Here is a 22,245-nt window from a genome sequence, read left to right on the forward strand (position 1 = left end):
TTGTGACACAAAATGATGTGCTCCAATAAGTCTATCACAGAAAAATAAGAGTTGTAGAAATTATTGAAAAGTCAAGACTGCCATGAAATACATGTTCTTTACAAGTGTATGTACACGTTTGACCACAACGGACTAACTTTATTAACCTGTTAAACCCCGAGCCTGTTGTTCAGGTCTCGGGCTCGAAAATGACATTCCCAGAATAAATGACCATATCTTCTAAAAGGGTTACATTAATAATCTTTGTTCTCAAAGTAATGATAAACCTGTGAGTTGGATGTAGAAAAGTCAGATTCAATATAGATGTTTTTTATTTTAAAGAAAATTTAGATTGAACATAGTAAAAAATTGTAAATTATAGTGACCGTCCAAAAGATATTTTTTAATTACAGTGAAAACTACCCTTGGATGATAGTAAGGTGGACTACAAGCTTTAGGAATCCAAAGTACAACATATAAGAAGTACCCTGTATCAAGATTAATGCCAAACAAGTGACATTTGACCTTTTTAGAGAGATTTAGCAAAAAAAACTCCACCTCTGAGGTGATTTGGGAAATGGGGGTTTTACCGTTTCTCTGAAACCCATTGGTCGATTTTGGTGATTGACATCACTTTCTGACCTTTAGAGCCAATAGAATCGAAGGGGGATCTCCCCACTCACACACATGCTAAAAAAAAGTGGGGGCTTTGTGCATACAGGTTTGCATCAGAGTGGACTTATCTCTCGCTCTGACATCTGGAAATGGAAAAGCAGGTTTATTGCTTATGGATTATCAGAAATCATTTCAAAGGGACACAGACACATTGGATTAACCTATGGATTAACTTCAGCAGCATTTTTATCGTTTTAATGCCATTGAAGACCACTTTTGACCAGAGTACTACACAGGTGAGCGATGTTAGCGTTTTTAGCTACCTAGCGCCACATGTTTTGATGTCTGTTTTTGTTTATAAAGTCGCAAGTTCTTATCATATAGTGATGATGTATGTACCCATCGATTCTGTGTCATTTCACGATGGGAATTAATGTGTTGGATGTGCAGAAAGGATAAATAATAAGGTTTTGTGAGTGAGTTTCGGTGCAGTAATTTGTTAGCATTTTTCGCTCGTTGCTAATTCAGAGGCTCAGCGTTAGCATTGTGGGGTTTTTTTTGAAAAAAAAAGAAAAATTATCAGTTAGATTAGTTTCTTCCCGTTACATGGATATAAAACATTCATAGTGTATTAAATGAACATGCCCTCAGACACTGTTTCCTGCAAGATGTTGCAGGAGGGCCCCGGTACCGGGGTCTCTCGGGCTTAACAGGTTAAAGAGGTAGCCTCCTCTGACGGTAATGACCCCTCACCTCGGCCCTCAGGATGTTCGGCCAATCAGGATCCAGCACCGGCCCGTCGTCCGGACTCTGCAGGCCCGTCTCCAGAAGCACCGCCAGGGGGCGCCCGTAATCTGCCGTCTCCTGCTCGCAAAGACTCAGACTGGTTAAAGTTCACCTATGAGGCTGTATTTGAACAATATATTATAAAAGTGTCCTTAGTGTTTTGCTCAAAATATCAAACAGATCATTCTATTCTCGTATCCCTCTATTTCAGCTGTTCCTAAAGAGATGATTCTGGGTCTGTAGGTTTAAAAAAAAAAAAAAAAAAGACGAGATCGCATCAAGAGAACTCTCCCCGCAGAAACTCAGCTAAATGCTGCCGTGATGAAACTCCACATCCTGTTCCAAACCACATCAAGGATCTCTCTCTCTCTCTCTCTCTCTCTCTCTCTCTCTCTCTCTCAGGTTTACCACCAGGTGACTTCCTGTTGACTTCCTGCTTCTTCACTCACTCTCTCTCCAGCACAGGTTAGCTCTGAGTGCTAGCATGCTAATGTAAACACAGACCATATCACTTCCAGAACACGTCTCATTGTTTCTGACAGCAACGTTTCTGATTGGCCCGTGGGGGTAAAGCCCGCCCACATTTTAGTAATGTGGTCATGACGCAGCAAATCTGGAGGGAGGGGGGTTTGTTTCTGACACTTTGAGAGTCTCCTGACACACGGGGGACACATCCGGGACACACCGGAGACACACCGGGGACACACCGGAGACACACACACCGGGGACACACACTGGGGACACACACCGGGGGGACACCGGACACACACACCGGACACACATGTTGATGTAGAGAAGACATCAAAAAGTGACTTTTGTATGATAACCCTTGTCCTGTTAGAGGAGGTGTTTCTCACCTGGATGGAGAATCCGATCCTCTGGCAGCTCTGACCTCCTCCCTGTAGGACCAGGGTCCTCGGCTGCTGACGCTCAGACTCATCCAGGACGGCTCGGGGGGGAAAACGCCTCTCATCCAAAACCAGACTGAACCACACAGCTGCACGGGGGGGGGGGGGGGGGGGGGAAATATTGACTTGTCATTTACATATTGTGTTTTGCTACGTATTTTTCTAGTACGCAAGATCTGAGTACTTCCACTTTCACTCAAGTACAAGATCTGGGTACTTCTACCTTTACTCAAGTACAAGATCTGAGTACTTCAACCTTTACTCATGTACAAGATCTGAGTACTTCTACTTTTACTCAAGTACAAGATCTGAGTACTTCTACCTCTACTCAAGTACAATATCTGAGTACTTCTACTTTTACTCAAGTACAAGATCTGAGTACTTCTACTTTTACTCAAGTACAAGATCTGAGTACTTCTACCTTTACTCAAGTACAAGATCTGAGTACTTCTACTTTTACTCAAGTACAAGATCTGAGTACTTCAACCTTCACTCAAGTACAAGATCTGAGTACTTCTACTTTTACTAAAGGAGAAGATCTGAGTACTTCTACTTTTACTAAAGGAGAAGATCTGAGTACTTCTACTTTTACTAAAGGAGAAGATCTGAGTACTTCTACTTTTACTAAAGGAGAAGATCTGAGTACTTCTACTTTTACTAAAGGAGAAGATCTGAGTACTTCTCCTTTAACTCAAGTACAAGATCTGGGTACTTCTACCTTTACTCAAGTACAAGATCTGAGTACTTCAACCTTTACTCATGTACAAGATCTGAGTACTTCTACTTTTACTCAAGTACAAGATCTGAGTACTTCTACCTCTACTCAAGTACAATATCTGAGTACTTCTACTTTTACTCAAGTACAAGATCTGAGTACTTCTACTTTTACTCAAGTACAAGATCTGAGTACTTCTACCTTTACTCAAGTACAAGATCTGAGTACTTCTACTTTTATTCAAGTACAAGATCTGAGTACTTCAACCTTCACTCAAGTACAAGATCTGAGTACTTCTACTTTTACTAAAGGAGAAGATCTGAGTACTTCTACTTTTACTAAAGGAGAAGATCTGAGTACTTCTACTTTTACTAAAGGAGAAGATCTGAGTACTTCTACTTTTACTAAAGGAGAAGATCTGAGTACTTCTACTTTTACTAAAGGAGAAGATCTGAGTACTTCTCCTTTAACTCAAAGGGCAAAAGAAAGGAGGCACATTTGTACATGTAAACTAAACCCTGTGTTTCCAATGGTTTTATCTGAAAATTGGCAAAAAGGACATGAATTATGAGTTTTTCCATTCACTGATCTGATCTGAGGATCTATTACACAACCATCCACAAGTCACACTTTCCACTCTGGGTTGACACATAATCGATGTCCCTCTTTGGAAACAAGCAAACAATCACTCATTAAGTGAAACAGGAGGACCGTGCAGGATCGTATTTAAGATGTTGACAGATTGAAGACTCGGCACCGAGTGGGAGAGGACTGGCTTCTTCTGCAGAGGAAACAGCAGCCTTTGGAGTTATGTTAGATCAAAAGGATGAGTATGGATTCATGTGCACACAGCGGCACAGAGTCAAAGCTAAGACAAATAAGATAAAGTCTAAATATTGTTGAGACAAAAACTCCTGCGTTCACAACCCTCAGCAAATATTATTTCCCCAGTCAAAAGATAAATTAATCAAAATCTAAAGCACATCAGGATTTCTGCAGGAAGAAATAACACCGATTGTCTTATTGTAGTTTTTGTATCTACTATTTGTTCCTATGTCTTAGTACCTATCTGTGATTCACCTTTGGAGTGGTTGCACTCTAAGAAACGATCATGAGGATAAACCATTTCACCGTCCACAAACCAGTCCAACTGAGTAATCATACTTTTAAACATAAAAAAACAAGAGACTAACCCCCAGTTTCCACTGGGTCCGTCTGCGCCACGCTGCGCCGCGTCACGGCTGTGGCGCGGTTTTGGTCCGACCTCCTCTAGCGCCATAACCCACCGGACGCGTTTCAGAAGCGTAGCGTCGTGCGTGCAGGCTCGCAGTTTTGTTATTAATTCGGGCATCCTGGACATATGTACTTCTACAAGAAAGTAAGTAGGCTACGTAGTTAAATGTTTTATTTTTGTGTCTGTTTAAAGTGTTTATTGTTGTTATAAATTATTAATTAATTAATATAAAATAGTGTGTTTTTCCACTTCCATGATGAAAACCTCGTCGTCCATTGTGCGTATCGTAGTGAAGGTGTTGTGATGAAGGAGGGGGGTCTGATAAATTAGTATATGTGGGGGATGGGCCTGGCCCGGATGCTCACCTTCCCACTTCCTGCGAGGGGGGCTGCCTGCCCGACCTTACGTTACGGCTGCGCCGCGGAAAAATAGGATTCATCCTAATTTTAGAGAAGCGCTGCGCCGAGCCGCTGCGCCGAGCGGCTTCTGGGACGCGTCTGAGCCATAATGCGGCACGTGTGTGGTGGAATAGCACCCATTGACTAGAGTGGCCGCAATTCTTACGACTGCCGCGGCGCAGCCGTAACGCAGTGCAGCCGTAACACAGTACAGCCGTAACACAGTGCAGCCGTAACACGGCGCAGCGCGGCCGGACCCGGTGGAAACTGGGGGTCAGAGCGTGTGATTTTATTATTGTCGTAAAAAGCAGCGACACGTTTCTCTGATAAACTGCACACACACTGCACTAACTTGTGTTCCTAATTACTTTTGAAATGTGGTAGAAAATACTTATTCTGTGTTTCTGATTAATAAAGTAAAGCTTGTTCTGCTTCTTGTTAGTTTTTTGGATGCAAAGTTTTTATTCTCATCTGTGCAGCAACTGGAGTTTATATTAACGACCGAGCCGAGAGCCACGTCTGGACAGGAATACTTTTTGAACACACATACCTGTACTTGTAAATAGCCCATACTTCTTTACTTCTACTTGATTAAAGAAGTTTAGTCAGTACTTTTTACCAGAGTATTTTTTAACACGAGTATCTGTACTTCTTCTCCATCTCTCCACCTACCCACATCCTGGCTCTTGGTCGCTCTCTTGGTCCGTGAGTCCAGGCTCAGACAGACGGACACGGACATGCAGGTCACCTCCTTCCCCCCCCGCCGGCAGTCCTTGTTAAACATGTTCACTTTCTCCGGTTCAAAGGTCAGCGTGGCCTGAATCCGCACCACGCCCCGAGACCTGCAGGGGGCAATGGAGAGTATCACAGCAGCAAGAGTATAATGTTGATTGGTAAAAAAGGGGAGGCAGACATTTTATATAAATAAGTATGCACACGTTATTAATCATTAAAAGAACAATAAAAACAAATAACAGATAAAAAATGAAGTAGCAGTATATTTAAAAAAAAAAGTGACCATATAATTTCTTTTTAAAAGTAGCTGGTAATGTTTGCAGATTGTAAATAAATTGTAAGAAATATAAAAGGTAAATTGCACGAGAGAACATTGCACAATATATTATACAATGTTTACATAAGGTGTTTATTGTGCAATACATTAATGTTGGGGAATGTGTTACAGTTAAAGCCTGTGTGTGTGTGTGTGTGTGTGTGTGTGTGTGTGTGTGTGTGTGTGTGTGTGTGTGTGTGTGTGTGTGTGTGTGTGTGTGTGTGTGTGTGTGTGTGTGTGTGTGTGTGTGTGTGTGTGTGTGTGTGTGTGTGTGTGTGTGTGTGTGTGTGTGTGTGTGTGTGTGTGTGTGTGTGTGTGTGTCTCACCACACGATGACAGCAGCTCCCAGAGCTCCCACTGCCAGGTCCACCAGTCCGTCTCCGTTAGCGTCCAGAACTCCATGGAGGCTCTGCCCGAAGTACTGGAGGCTGGAAGAGAGTCCGGCTGCAGAGACACGCTGGGAGAGAGTCCTTATTATTATGTAATACCGGACAAGGACAAACACACAACTGACAGGACACGACAACAAAACAACAACTATTTGGCAAAACAAGAAATCAAGATAACAAAAAACTAAATGAAATAGTAGGGTGTGTTCTAGACTGTTCTAAAGAATAAAGAACACACATATTGTCCAACTCGTACACACAAAGTATTTCCATATTCTATTGTGTTAAGAACACAGATGTTATTTATCTATCTTAAAAAATCTTTTTTTGGTCAGATATAAAAACAAATTCACATCCTATTCCGTGGATTTTGGATTCTGAGAGAAACTTGAACATCTGGACAAACGAGAAACTGCTGGTCCTTACGATTGATCGTTAACAGATATGACCGTTTCCTGTCTGTAGTCGTGTTGGACGGTTCTGGAGATGGACTTTATTAAAACAGGAAGCACATGCAACTGATTCTGATGATGGTTTAATATTTACCCAGAGATGGCAAAAGTACACACATCCTTGCCTCAAGTAGAAGTACAGATACTCGTGTTTAAAAATACTCTGGTGAAAGTAGAAGTACTGACTAAACTTCTTTATCAAGTGAAAGTAAAGAGGCTTTGAAGTGTACTTCAGTAAAAAGTACCCATAGCTAGCAGCTGCTTTAAAGAGTACCTGACCTCCCTTTATATTAATAGAACAATAATGTCATTGTTAGCTAATGAATGTTTCCATGCTGACCAACGGCAACATGACAACGTTTCCATTGGTCCCTCTTCTTTAGAGAAGACCAGGAAGTGATGGATACACGGATCGTGTTCCAACCAATAGGCACGCAGTGACTCTAAAGAATAATGACCACGCACCAAACACACATTCAGACTAAAGGAACCAGCTGTTTGGAAATGAGAGAAGTAGAAAGTACAGGTATTTGAGTTCAACATGTAAGAAGTAGAAAGTACAGGTATTTGGGTTCAACATGTGAGAAGTAGAAAGTACAGGTATTTGAGTTCAACATGTGAGAAGTAGAAAGTACAGGTATTTGTGTTCAACATGTAAGAACTAGAAAGTACAGGTATTTGGGTTCAACATGTAAGAAGTAGAAAGTACAGGTATTTGAGTTCAACATGTGAGAAGTAGAAAGTACAGGTATTTGGGTTCAACATGTAAGAACTAGAAAGTACAGGTATTTGGGTTCAACATGTAAGAAGTAGAAAGTACAGGTATTTGAGTTCAACATGAGAGAAGTAGAAAGTACAGGTATTTGAGTTCAACATGTGAGAAGTAGAAAGTACAGGTATTTGGGTTCAACATGTAAGAACTAGAAAGTACAGGTATTTGTGTTCAACATGTAAGAAGTAGAAAGTACAGGTATTTGGGTTCAACATGTAAGAAGTAGAAAGTACAGGTATTTGGGTTCAACATGTGAGAAGTAGAAAGTACAGGTATTTGAGTTCAACATGTAAGAAGTAGAAAGTACAGGTATTTGGGTTCAACATGTAAGAAGTAGAAAGTACAGGTATTTGAGTTCAACATGTAAGAAGTAGAAAGTACAGGTATTTGTGTTCAACATGTAAGAAGTAGAAAGTACAGGTATTTGGGTTCAACATGTAAGAAGTAGAAATTACAGGTATTTGAGTTCAACATGTAAGAAGTAGAAAGTACAGGTATTTGAGTTCAACATGAGAGAAGTAGAAAGTACAGGTATTTGAGTTCAACATGTAAGAAGTAGAAAGTACAGATATTTGAGTTCAACATGTGAGAAGTAGAAAGTACAGGTATTTGTGTTCAACATGTGAGAAGTAGAAAGTACAGGTATTTGAGTTCAACATGTAAGAAGTAGAAAGTACAGGTATTTGGGTTCAACATGTAAGAAGTAGAAAGTACAGGTATTTGAGTTCAACATGTAAGAAGTAGAAAGTACAGGTATTTGGGTTCAACATGTAAGAAGTAGAAAGTACAGGTATTTGGGTTCAACATGTAAGAAGTAGAAAGTAAAAAGTCGTCAGAAAAATAAGTAGTGGAGTAAAGTACTGATACCAGAAACATATATTTAAGTACAGTAACTAAGTATTTGTACTCCACTACTTCCCACCTCTGGGATGAGCGTTTCCTGTGTGTACTGGTGTTGGACAGTTCTGTAGATGTACTTTATTGAAACGGGAAACACGTGCTGGTCCTGATGATTGTCTAATATTGATATGATATTATCAGAGATGAGCGTTACCTGTCTGAAGCGGTGTTGAAGGGTCTTCTGGTGTCCGTAGAAGACGTACAGCGCCCCCTGGTGGTCGTCCTCCAGCGGCGCGCCCACCACCAGCTCCCTGAACCCGTCCCCGTTCATGTCGGAAATCTGAGCCAGCGCCGAGCCGAGGCGGGCGTTCTGAGAGCGGTCGGACACCTGCAGCGCCCCCTGCAGGACGAACAAGGTCTGCAGGGACAGGGGTCGATCAGTTCTGAATATCTGTTCTTGAATATGCTTCTGGAGTGTGTACTTGTGTGTATGCAGCTGATCTTGTGTGTGTGTGTGTGTGTGTGTGTGTGTGTGTGTGTGTGTGTGCGTGCGTGCGTGCGTGCGTGCGTGTGTGCGTGCGTGTGTGTGTGTGTGTGTGTGTACCTGTGGTGTGACAGTGTAGATGTAGACCCTCCCCGTCTCCCAGCCCTGGCTGTAGAACATCGGTGCTGCGACCACCAGGATGTCCGTCTGTCCGTCATCGTCTACGTCCATCGATATCAAAACACTGCCGAAATATGAGCCGATCTGAAAAAGGAATGAAAGCTTCAGAATAAATCAACATTAACATCATAAATGTATGTATCCTGTTTATCGTGGAGGAAACTTGTGTGCAGCAATGCAGTGGAGTCACCGACTCTATTTGGAGTTACGGCCGGAGAATTCACATCACAATCACACAGTCACGGTCTGACTGCACGGGAGAGTTGCCACGTCAATTCTGGAGAACCTCTCTCTCGTCAGCCCATTTAACTGGTCTCACGGAGAGTAACCAACATCTCTTGATAAGATAGTTTAACCAGTTGGGCACACTGAGTCACTTGCGTCCGTCACTTATGGCCTCGAGGATGTCACACCCTGGAGTCCTCAAACAACAAAGAAGGAAGTGTCCCAGTGCACCCAGAACAAAGACCATCGGTGACCTCGGGTTGCCCGGTCACAGAATGGGAACAATAACATTATGGCTGAAGCAGCCTGTGTCCTTAAAGGAGATAGCAGACGTCAGGGTTCTGTACGTCCTATCTAGGAGTCTAGGTCAATCATTTCCCTAACAGTTATAAGAGCAGTGTGACGTCCAGGATTATAAAGCCGGGCAACTGTTGTTGGAAACTTACCTAAAATGTTGAATGTTCTGATGTGGTCACGTGACTCCTTCTGATGTTACAGGTCTGCTGAAAGCTAACTAGCTAACCTCGTCATCATGTCAGATATACTGATGAACACTTATGTTATGAGACGACTAACTCTGAGACAGAGACAGTTGTCCGGCTTTATAACCCCCCCAAAAAAAGAAAGCATAACTTCTCTTTTTTTGTCAACTTTTCTTTTGTCGCCAACAGTGTCCCCTGGCCTCCGTTGTGTTTTGAGCTTCATGCAGCGTTTTGTATTTGCACCTGTCGGCCACCGTAGTTTCGCTCGTTCACTGTCAACACTGAACTTTTATTCTGGACTCTTTGAAGTTCAATATTATTAAATATTTCACTTGAAATAAACAGAACTCTCAGGGAGAACACCCTCATTCTGGAAACTACCATGTGTCGCACATATGTGAATACAAAAACGTGTGTGTGTGTGTGTGTGTGTGTGTGTGTGTGTGTGTGTGTGTGTGTGTGTGTGTGTGTGTGTGTGTGTGTGTGTGTGTGTGTGTGTGTGTGTGTGTGTGTGTGTGTGTGTGTGTGTGTGTGTGTGTGTGTTCTAGCATTACTATACTTGTGGGGACCTAAATCTGTTTACATAGTCACGTGTGGGGACTGGCTTCCCTTATGGGGACACATTGGAGGTCCCCATGCGTGTGTGTGTGTGTGTGTGTGTGTGTGTGTGTGTGTGTGTGTGTGTGTGTGTGTGTGTGTGTGTGTGTGTGTGTGTGTGTGTGTGTGTGTGTGTGTGTGTGTGTGTGTGTGTGTGTGTGTGTGTGTGTGTGTGTGTGTGTGTGTGTGTGTGTGTGTGTGTGTGTGTGTGTGTGTGTGTGTGTGTGTGTGTGTGTGTGTGTGTGTGTGTGTGTGTGTGTGTGTGTGTGTGTGTGTGTGTGTGTGTGTGTGTGAGACCTGCTCTCCCAGTAGCGCCTGTAGGATGGTCAGGTTTCCGGTGTTTTTCAGAGTGAACACGATGACCTTCCCGGTGTGGTTGAACCTTGGGGCTCCGGCCACGTAGAGCTGAGCGCCGCGAGAGGAAATGAGAGAACCCACCGAATAACCTGAGACCAGAACAACACACAGAACCAGTACGAAGATCAAGAACTTTATTAATATGTTCCTTTCCCTTAGGCTTTCCAGTTACCCCATAATACTGAAGTACAACTAGTTGAAAAGCGTAAAGAAAAACTATTTCACGTTCTTTGTTTGGCTTTTCATTATTTTCTAGTACGCATATTTTATTTTTAGTATGTTTGCAACTAGCAAAAAAGTGTTTTCATAGTTAACTTGAATGTTGGGCGTGCCTGGCTAGCCAATTCAGCCGGTTAGCTGGTGACATATTGTTTGCAAAGCTAATGGCTCTTTGGTCCTACCTCCTGCCAAGCTCTACCCTTGTGTCGAATAATTTATGCCCCGAAGAAACTCGATTTTGAAGTTGGAAATACCAAAGAAACTTCAAAACGGTCGTCTACAGACCAATGGATGATGTCATGTTGGCTTCATCAGTCAGTCTGTGGGTTTCGCAGCTGGACACACAGACATATATCACTTTGACAGTTTATGGGAACTTCACAGAAGGTGCAGCAGACGTTGTTACCCAGATAGGCTCCATGGTTCTTCAGCTCTTCTGGAAACTCGTCCTTATAGGAGGACTTTGGTGGAACCACCTTCCCGTGTTTGGTTTCTTTCAGCACGGCACCGTTCCAGTCGTAGGCACCAACCGCCCCGAGCAAAATGCCATCCTGAGGGAATACAGATCAGTTGATGAGCTCAAAGAGAGACCTGTCCTTCCTGTATAAATAATCTGTCCGTGACTCAACGTTTGGACGTGGTTTGGGAACGTCACTCTGGCGCTCGTTAAATCCAGAAATGAAAGTGATTGAAGCGTTGAGTCATTCTCTCTACGGGCCTCAGGAGATGACCCAATCTTTGGTGACTTTCTGCAGGATCTGACCCTGGATCTGCAGACTCACTGTGAAATATGACATCATGCTGCAGGAGGGAGAGGAGGATGGATCTGCTGCAAGTCGTCTGTTTTCCACATCAGTCCGAGTCCAAACGGATTCCTTACCTTTTAATCCCTTGCAGCAGGAAACACATTGCATATTTGTGTGTGTGTGTGTGTGTGTGTGTGTGTGTGTGTGTGTGTGTGTGTGTGTGTGTGTGTGTGTGTGTGTGTGTGTGTGTGTGTGTGTGTGTGTGTGTGTGTGTGTGTGTGTGTGTGTGTGTGTGTGTGTGTGTGTGTGTGTGTGTGTGTGTGTGTGTGTGTGTGTGTGTGTGTGTGTGTGTGTGTGTGTGTGTGTGTGGTGTGTGTGTGTGTGTGTGTGTGTGTGTGTGTGTGTGTGTGTGTGTGTGTGTGTGTGTGTGTGTGTGTGTGTGTGTGTGTGTGTGTGTTGGCAGCTTTACGCTCAGGAAAACCATCTGCTCTGTGTTACACATAGAAAGTTTCCACGACACCATTTACTCTCCCTGACGTTGACGCCGAGACAAATATGACTTTCCCTGGACCAGAAGCAACAGAAGTATTTCTGGAAGCTTCTTATCCTGCAGCTTCAGACTTCTGCGAGACTCAAACTGAGAGGGAAAGTTTAGCGTTCAACTGTTTGTTTCTCCTGGAGTCCGATTCAATAAATACACGACTCGTCACCTGCTGACTTTCATCGGACCACAGTTTGTTTTCCTGAAGGGAACTCTGTTTATGTTACCAACATCACGTATAACCTATACTGGCCAAGACGCTGTGCTATAGAAATACAGTTACACCTTGGGAATAAGAGATGATAAAGTGATCAACTACTAAAGAAGGAGTGCAATTCAGAAAGAACAGTGAGTTAGAAACATCAGGAGAATGTCTGAGATCCAAAACACGGATTCCAGACACATCCCACATGAAGGTACACCGACCTTTACATCAATCAATAGTGGAAACAAATGAAGATTAGCATCGTCATCACATCACCTTAAAACACAACAGCTGTAAGTTAGTGATGCCCTTACATAAGGACGTACATGTGACCATGATTTCACTCACTTTGACTAAATGCGAGGAGAAGCCCGCCTGAGCCATCTGCAGCCCGAACCGTCGACCCTGACTTCCTGCAGGACACAAACAAACACCGTCTTCCTGTAACTTTCACATTTTATTTATAATAATAATAATAACTTAGCGCTTTTCCAAAGGCTCAAAGAGCTTTACATTGCATATCTTACATATATTAGACAAGTAACAATGAATACTGAACGAATACCCACTGGAGCATATTCACTTAAAGGTGGGGTCATTTTGGAGAAACCAGCTGGAGTGGATAGAATTAGAAAATACACAGCCGGAACAAATCTGCCACTTCCTCACAGAGCCCCGCCTCCAACACACGAACGCGCACGTGACCAATGAGGGCAGAGATCAGTGTGTGCCCAGATGGAAGGCTGACAGGCAGGTAGGCCATCCAGCTACTTCAGCCGGCTCAGATGATTGGTCGAGCTTTTTACAGTGCTACGGCTTCCACCGATGATATTTTCATGGATGTATTGCCAAAGTATTTAATATATTCATTGCTATCGGGACGTTAAGAGCATTCCATGGAATATAACAACAAGTGTTTCTGAAATAAATGACAGACCCCACTTTTAAGTTAAGTTAACTCTTTAAATGGTCACACCAGTAGTGCCGATGCCACTGAGGATCAACGGCTCGTTGCAGTTTCTGTTTTGGTATCTGACTAACTTCTGTACTTTCTACAATATTCCAAAATCACATGGAGAAATCCCATTGGACCAGTTCAGGCCTGCCTTCAGGGTGGGATACAGCTGGGTTAGTATTTCAGAATCACATCCCTAACCACAGGTGGGAGGTATTGGAGTACGAATACTTCGTTACTGTACTTGAGTACATTTTTCTGGTATCAGTACTTTACTCCACTACTTATTCTTCTGACGACTTTTGACTTTGACTTCTTACATTTTGAACACAAATACCTGTACTTTCTACTTCTTACATGTTGAACCCAAATACCTGTACTTTCTACTTCTTACATGTTGAACACAAATACCTGTACTTTCTACTTCTTACATGTTGAACTCAAAATACCTGTACGTTCTACTTCTCTCATGTTGAACTCAAATACTGTACTTTCTAACTTCTTACATGTTGAACCCAATACCTTACTTTCTATTTACTTCTATCATGGGGACTCAAATACCTGTACTTTCTACTTCTTACATGTTGAACACAAATACCTGTACTTCTCTACTTCTCTCACTGTTGAAACCTAAATACCTGTACTTTCTACTTCTCTCATGTTGAACTCAAATACCTGTACTTTCTACTTCTACATGTTGAACCCAAATACCTGTACTTTCTCTTCTCTCATGTTGAACTCAAATACCTGTACTTTCTAATTTCTTACATGTTGACTCAAATACCTGTACCTTTCTACTTCTCTACATGTTTGAACTCAAAATTAACCTGTACTTTCTACTTCTACTTCTACATGTTGAACTCAAATACTGTACTTTCTACTTCTTACATGTTGAACTCAAATACCTGTACTTTCTACTTTCTTCCATGTTGAACTCAAATACCTGTACTTTCTACTTCTCACATGTTGAACTCAAATACCTGTACTTTCTACTTCTCACCATGTTGAACTCAAATACCTGTACTTTCTACTTCTAAATGTTGAACACAAATACCTGTACTTTTACTTCTCACATGTTGAACTCAATACCTGTACTTTCTACTTCTTACATGTTGAAACTCAAATACCTGTACTTTCTACTTCTTACATGTTGAACTCAAATACCTGTACTTTCTACTTCTCTCATGTTGAACTCAAATACCTGTACTTTCTACTTCTCTACATGTTGAACTCAAATACCTGTTACTTTCTACTTCTTACATGTTGAACCCAAATACCTGTACTTTCTACTTCTCTACATGTTGAACTCAATACCTGTACTTTCTACTTCTTACATGTTGAACTCAAATACCTGTACTTTTCTACTCTCTACATGTTGAACTCCAAATACCTGTACTTTCTACTTCTACATGTTGAACTCATGTTGAACTCAATACCTGTACTTTCTACTTCTCACATGTTGAACTCAAATACCTGTACTTTCTACTTCTTACATGTTGAACTCAAATACCTGTACTTTCTACTTCTTACATGTTGAACTCAAATACCTGTACTTCTACTTCTCTCATGTTGAACTCAAATACCTGTACTTTCTACTTCTTACATGTTGAACTCAAATACCTGTACTTTCTACTTCATACATGTTGAACTCAAATACCTGTATTTTCTACTTCTTACATGATGAACTCAAATACCTGTACTTTCTACTTCTTACATGTTGAACCCAAATACCTGTACTTCTACTTCTCACATGTTGAACACAAATACCTGGACTTGCTACTTCTTACATGTTGAACCCAAATACCTGTACTTTCTACTTCTCACATGTTGAACTCAAATACCTGTACTTTCTACTTCTTACATGTTGAACTCAAATACCTGTACTTTCATACTTCTCACATGTTGAACTCAAATACCTGTACTTTCTACTTCTCTCATGTTGAACCCCAAATACCTGTACTTTCTACTTCTCTCATTTCCCAAACAGCTGGTTCCTTTAGTCTGAATGTTGTGTTGGTGCGGTGGTCATTATTCTTTAGAGTCACTGCGTGGCCTATTGGTTGGAACACGATCCGTGTATCCATCACTTCCTGGTCTTCTCTAAAGAAGAGGGACCAATGGGAAACGTTGTCATGTTGCCGTTGTTCAGCATGGAAACATTCATTAGCTAACAATGACATTATTGTTCTATTAATATAAAGGGAGGTCAGGTACTCTTTAAAACAGCTGCTAGTTATGGGTACTTTTTACTGAAGTACATTTCGAAGTCCATACTTCTCTACTTTTACCAGAGTATTTTTAAACATGAGTATCTGTACTTCTACTTGAGTAAAGGATGTGTGTACTTCCTGTCTGTATCAGCACAGATTTACCATGCAGAGGATCGACTCACCTTCCAGAGAGAAGATCTTCTCTCCCAGCGCGTCCGCGATATCCTTCAGTGAAGACTCGTTCGACACGTTGAAGAAGTGCTGCTCATCCGGGTCACTCGCAATAAACTTTATTTCCTTCAGGAAGGCTTCAGGGTTGATCCCCCGGCGGTTGTAATAACCCAGAACCTGGAAGAGATGCAGTGGAAACCCTTTTTCAAACTAAAATATGAAACTTTCCTGCTTTAAAGTGTCAGAAACTCCCATGATCCCACACTTCACAACCATTACGGCAAACTTTTTAATTACTGTTCAATGACGAGATTGGTAGCAGAATATAAAAAAGGGGCCTCTGGTTATGGTGCATAAGCGAGGAGAAAATGGGAGAAGAAAGAGGAATACATTCCACGTTCTCAGGAACAGAAAGTTGATTGAGTACAACAGGATTCTGAGTTCAGACAGGAAGTCGGACAAGAGGTCGGACAGGAAGTCGGACAAGAGGTCGGACGGGAAGTCAGACAGGAGGTCGGACAGGAAGTCGGACATGAGGTCGGACATGAGGTCGGACAGGAAGTCGGACAAGAGGTCGGTCAGGAAGTCGGACATGAGGTCGGACAGGAAGTCGGACATGAGGTCGGACAGGAAGTCGGACATGAGGTCGGACAGGAAGTCGGACATGAGGTCGGACAGGAAGTCGGACAAGAGGTCGGACAGGAAGTCAGACAGGAGGTCGGACAGGAAGTCAGACAGGAGGTCGGACAGGAAGTCGGACATGAGGTCGGACAGGAAGTCGGAAAAAGAGGTCGGACAGGAGGTCAGACAGGAAGTCGGACAAGAGGTCGGACAGGAAGTCAACATGAGGTCGGACAGGAAGTCGGACAAGAGGTCGGTCAGGAGTCGGACAAGAGGTCGGTCAGGAAGTCGGACATGAGGTCGGACAGGAAGTCGGACAGGAGGTCGGACAGGTAGTCGGACAGGAGGTCGGACAGGAAGTCGGACATGAGGTCGGACATGAAGTCGGACATGAGGTCGGACAGGAAGTAGGACAAGAGGTCGGACAGGAAGTCGGACAGGAGGTCGGACAGGAAGTCGGACATGAGGTCGGACAGGAAGTCGGACATGAGGTCGGACAGGAAGTCAGACAGGAGGTCGGACAGGAAGTCGGACATGAGGTCGGACAGGAAGTCGGACAGGAGGTCGGACAGGAAGTCGGACATGAGGTCGGACAGGAAGTCGGACATGAGGTCGGACAGGAAGTCGGACAGGAGGTCGGACAGGAAGTCAGACAGGAGGTCGGACAGGAAGTCGGACATGAGGTCGGACAGGAAGTCGGACATGAGGTCGGACAGGAAGTCGGACAAGAGGTCGGACAGGAAGTCGGACAAGAGGTCGGACAGGAAGTCTGACAGGAGGTCGGACAGGAAGTCGGACATGAGGTCGGACAGGAAGTCGGACATGAGGTCGGACAGGAAGTCAGACAGGAGGTCGGACAGGAAGTCGGACATGAGGTCGGACAGGAAGTCGGACATGAGGTCGGACAGGAAGTCGGACAGGAGGTCGGAAGAAGTCGGACATTGAGGTCGGACAGGAAGTCGGACAAGAGGTCGGACAGGAAGTCCAGACAGGAGGTCGGACAGGAAGTCAGACAGGAGGTCGGACAGGAAGTCGGACATGAGGTCGGACAGGAGGTCGGACAAGAGGTCGGACAGGAGGTCAGACAGGAAGTCGGACAAGAGGTCGGACAGGAAGTCAAACATGAGGTCGGACAGGAAGTCGGACAAGAGGTCGGTCAGGAAGTCGGACAAGAGGTCGGTCAGGAAGTCGGACATGAGGTCGGACAGGAAGTCGGACAGGAGGTCGGACAGGGTAGTCCGGACAGGAGGTCGGACAGGAAGTCGGACATGAGGTCGGACATGAAGTCGGACAGGAAGTAGGACAAGAGGTCGGACAGGAAGTCGGACAGGAGGTCGGACAGGAAGTCGGACATGAGGTCGGACAGGAAGTCGGACATGAGGTCGGACAGGAAGTCAGGACAGGAGGTCGGACAGGAAGTCGGACATGAGGTCGGACAGGAAGGTCGGACAGGAGGTCGGACAGGAAGTCGGACATGAGGTCGGACAGGAAGTCGGACAGGAGGTCGGACAGGAAGTCGGACAGGAGGTCGGACAGGAAGTCAGACAGGAGGTCGGACAGGAAGTCGGACATGAGGTCGGACAGGAAGTCGGACAGGAGGTCGGACAGGAAGTCGGACAAGAGGTCGGACAGGAAGTCGGACAAGAGGTCGGACAGGAAGTCTGACAGGAGTCGGACAGGAAGTCGGACATGAGGTCGGACAGGAAGTCGGACATGAGGTCGGACAGGAAGTCAGACAGGAGTCGGACAGGAAGTCGGACATGAGGTCGGACAGGAAGTCGGACATGAGGTCGGACAGGAAGTCGGACAGGAGGTCGGACAGGAAGTCGGACATGAGGTCGGACAGGAAGTCGGACATGAGGTCGGACAGGAAGTCGGACAGGAGGTCGGACAGGAGGAAGTCGGACATGAGGTCGGACAGGAAGGTCGGACAGGAGGTCGGACAGGAAGTCAGACAGGAGGTCGGACAGGAAGTCGGACATGAGGTCGGACAGGAAGTCGGACATGAGGTCGGACAGGAAGTCGGACAAGAGGTCGGACAGGAAGTCGGACAAGAGGTCGGACAGGAAGTCTGACAGGAGGTCGGACAGGAAGTCGGACATGAGGTCGGACAGGAAGTCGGACATGAGGTCGGACAGGAAGTCGGACAGGAGGTCGGACAGGAAGTCGGACATGAGGTCGGACAGGAAGTCGGGACATGAGGTCGGACCGGAAGGTCGGACAGGAGGTCGGACAGGAAGTCGGACATGAGGTCGGACAGGAAAGTCGGACAAGATGGTCGGACAGGAAGTCGGACAAGAGGTGACGGACAGGAAGTCTGACAGGAGTTCGGACAGGAAGTCGGACATGAGGTCGGACAGGGAAGTCGGACATGAGGTCGGACATGAGGTCGGACAGGAAGTCAGACAGGAGGTCGGACAGGAATCGGACATGAGGTCGGAAGGATCGGACATGAGGTCGGACAGGAAGTCGGACATGAGTCGGACCGGAAGTCGGACATGAGGTCGGACAGGAAGTCGGACATGAGGTCGGACAGGAAGTCGGACAAGAGGTCGGACAGGAAGTCAGACAGGAGGTCGGACCGGAAGTCGGACATGAGGTCGGACAGGAGGTCGGACATGAGGTCGGACAGGAAGTCAGGAACAGGAGGTCGGACAGGAGGTCGGACAAGAAGTCGGACATGAGGTCGGACAGGAAGTCGGACAGGAGGTCGGACAGGAGGTCGGACAGGAGGTCGGACAGGAGGTCGGACAGGAGGTCGGACATGAGGTCGGACAGGAAGTCGGACATGAGGTCGGACAGGAAGTCGGACATGAGGTCGGGACAGGAAGTCGGACAGGAGGTCGGACAGGATAGTCGGACATGAGGTCGGACAGGAAGTCGGACATGAGGTCGGACATGAGGTCGGACAGGAAGTTCGGACAGGAGGTCGGACAGGAAGTCGGACATGAGGTCGGACAGGAAGTCGGACATGAGGTCGGACAGGAAGTCAGACAGGAGGTCGGACAGGAAGAAGGACATGAGGTCGGACAGGAAGTCGGACATGAGGTCGGACAGGAAGTCGGACAAGAGGTCGGTCAGGAAGTCGGACATGAGGTCGGACATGAGGTCGGACATGAGGTCGGACAGGAAGTTGGACAGGAAGTTGTACAAAAGTCGAATATTAGGTCGGAAAGGAAGTTGGACAGAAAGTCGTACAAAAGTCTGACAGAAAGATGGATAGGAGGTCAGAGAAGTCAGACAGGAAGTTGGACACTAAGTCGTACAAAAGTCGAACAAGATTTCGTACAGCGATTCAGAAAGAAGTCCGTAGGGTATTTGGGTCTTGAAGGACTCACAGCGATGGCGTACATGGTGACGTTGTCTCTCTCGCTGTCGCCGACCGCCTGGACCAGCTGCGGACTGTCGTGAGATTCTCCGTCTGTGATCACGATCATCACCTTCTTCGCTCCGGGTCGACCGCCTCGCTTGAACCCTTCGGACCTGAAGACCAAAGCAGAGTTAAACCGCGTCAGAGATCCCGGTTGTGGCGTTAAGACCTCCTTTCGTGTTCGAGTCAAACCTGACCGGATTACTACTTTCATCAATCATAAATACTGTGTCTTCAAAATGTTGATTTGGGAATACATTTAAAGTGTCTATTTCTTGTATATTCATCCAATAGTCTGAGACATTGTTTACAGCTTAAAAGGGTTCATGTAGGAGCAGTTAAAATAGAACAGTCGCTGATACCCAAATACCCAAATACCCTACGGACTTCCTCTTCCTCTCTGAATCGCTGGACCGGAAACACGAAAGTAAGGGGAGAGAAACGAACACAACAGGAGGGGTTTTAGAAACAAGAGACTTCTTTTGGTGCCGTACCGCCCCACGTTGATGCCCAGGGCCGTCCTGGTCTCCTCGCCCCCCCGCTGGTTCGATGCCCCGGGCGGCCTGCACCACCTCCTCCACCGTCTGGTACTCCCCCAGACCGAACTCATGGACCACCTTGGAGCCGTACTGAACCACACCCACCTGCAGAGGAAGCACTCCACATGAACCAATGCACCTGAAGGTATCACAACACTATCGAGCGGTGCAGGGATGGGGTATTTGTGTAGGCCGACCCTGAAGGAAGCGGCTGGTTCCCTCGACAAAAAGCAACGGGATTTCTCCGTAGGATTTTGGAATATTGTAAAAAACAAGGTCTGTGGAAACGAGAGTGTTTGATAAATGCACGATTTGTTCAGCCGGATCATCTCCACATGTCTACTTTGATAACGTTCTAATCATAAATCTAATTTCCAGAAGCTACATGCTAACGTGATGCTACAAAGGAACTACAGGCGAGTCCAGCAGCACGACTTCAACGTCACGCCGACTTCAGATCCAGATTCAAACATACAGATTCTAGATGGAACGAGTTGAAGCGTTTGTCTGAACACTTTGCAGGAGGCAGGGACTGGCTTTCAAGCAGAACAGGAACTAACTCAGAGGAGGGTTCACGTGTTCGGCGTAATGACGTACAACGACCTCCACGACTTCTATTCAGCCACTTGGTAACAACCATCGTTTCTCAGACACGTCCACTCTTCAGAAATCACTGCTGATGGTTTAATGTCCTCGAACAAAATGTGATCCGTCTCTTCAACGCGTCTCAACCTCAGACCTTAGATCAGCTGTTATCCAAACCCTACGGAGAGATCCCATTGGCTCTGCATTGATCCCACTGGACTTCTTTTAATTCAGCGATGAACCGACCTGCGTCTGACCTGGGCCGATGTAGAACTTCTGCAGGATGGTGATGAGGAAGTCCCGCACCTCGTACCACGGGTAGATGGAGTTAGAGCCGTCCAGAACGATCACGATGTCCATGAACGTCTCACACCCTGCGAAAAGCAAATTAAATTAATCATAATTGAATGAAACTGTGAAGTAAAGAAGTTCAGTCAGTACTTCTACTTTTACCAAATCATGTTTAAACACGAGTATCTGTACTTCTACTTGAGTAAAGGATGTGTGTACTTCTACTTGAGTAAAGGATGAGTGTACTTCTACTTGAGTAAAGGATGAGTGTACTTCTACTTGAGTAAAGGATGTGTGTACTTCTACTTGAGTAAAGGATGAGTGTACTTCTACTTGAGTAAAGGATGAGTGTACTTCTACTTGAGTAAAGGATGTGTGTACTTCTACTTGAGTAAAGGATGTGTGTACTTCTACTTGAGTAAAGGATGTGTACTTCTACTTGAGTAAAGGATGAGTGTACTTCTACTCGAGTAAAGGAGTGTGGTACTTCTACTTGAGTAAAGGATGTGTGTACTTCTACTTGAGTAAGGGATGTGTGTCTTCTACTTGAGTAAAGGATGTGTGTACTTCTACTTGAGTAAAGGATGTGTGTACTTCTACTTGAGTAAAGGATGCGTGTACTTCTACTCGAGTAAAGGATGTGTGTACTTCTGCCATCTTTGCTTATACAGATGCGATACAGATGCGATACAGATGCGATACAGATGCGATACAGATGCGATACAGATGCGATACAGATGCGATACAGATGCGATACAGATGCGATACAGATGTGATACAGATGTGATACAGGTGTGTATACGGTTAGTCTCACTCTGCAGGGCGGGGGCGATGGGCTGCGGACAGCTTGAAGGACCTGCTGACTCTGGAGCAGATTGCCCGTGCTGGACAGCGAGATGCCACACTCGTGAGACCAGAGAGGACCACAGGTCTGAGGACGGAGACACGCGGTCAGTCCCAACGAAGACTTCAGAGGGCTTTATGAATCATGCATCGTTGACAGAGAGTGAGAGCGTCTCACCACGAAGCTGCTGTCTCTGGGGTTTAGAGGTCAGCGTCATCCCCAGCCTCATGTTGTCCTTCCGCTCCGACACGCCGTCCAGAGAGAGTCTCCCTGACGCACAACGTATCACACTCAGGTTAGCAGTGGGACTTAGCATTAGCATTAGCATTAGCATTAAGCTATTACAAACCATCACATGATATCAAACAAAACAAACACCATATTAATAAAAATAAAAAATGAAATATATATATATATATATATATATATTATTATACTGATAAGTAAATGAAATAAAAACAGTTAATACCAGCCGTGCTGCTGA

General features: G+C 45.0%; 1 protein-coding gene across 1 annotated transcript in view; it reads right to left on the reverse strand.

The window, feature by feature from the left end:
* Nucleotides 1-22,031, reverse strand: part of LOC117443084 (integrin alpha-11-like) — a gene marked incomplete at its 5' end in the record, with an annotated part of 33,519 nt that extends 11,488 nt beyond the window's left edge. The window contains 16 exon segments of the mRNA XM_034079021.1: nucleotides 1,348-1,458; nucleotides 2,238-2,377; nucleotides 5,308-5,477; nucleotides 6,013-6,143; nucleotides 8,354-8,557; nucleotides 8,744-8,887; nucleotides 10,405-10,553; nucleotides 11,090-11,234; nucleotides 12,524-12,588; nucleotides 15,523-15,688; nucleotides 19,471-19,615; nucleotides 19,997-20,046; nucleotides 20,048-20,146; nucleotides 20,873-21,000; nucleotides 21,732-21,848; nucleotides 21,939-22,031. Coding sequence (XP_033934912.1) covers nucleotides 1,348-1,458; nucleotides 2,238-2,377; nucleotides 5,308-5,477; nucleotides 6,013-6,143; nucleotides 8,354-8,557; nucleotides 8,744-8,887; nucleotides 10,405-10,553; nucleotides 11,090-11,234; nucleotides 12,524-12,588; nucleotides 15,523-15,688; nucleotides 19,471-19,615; nucleotides 19,997-20,046; nucleotides 20,048-20,146; nucleotides 20,873-21,000; nucleotides 21,732-21,848; nucleotides 21,939-22,031 — 2,057 coding nt within the window.
* Between the last annotated feature and the right edge of the window lie 214 nt (nucleotides 22,032-22,245).

This window comes from Pseudochaenichthys georgianus, unplaced genomic scaffold (assembly GCF_902827115.2).
Source record: "Pseudochaenichthys georgianus unplaced genomic scaffold, fPseGeo1.2 scaffold_533_arrow_ctg1, whole genome shotgun sequence".
In the NCBI taxonomy this organism is placed as follows: Eukaryota; Metazoa; Chordata; class Actinopteri; order Perciformes; family Channichthyidae; genus Pseudochaenichthys; species Pseudochaenichthys georgianus.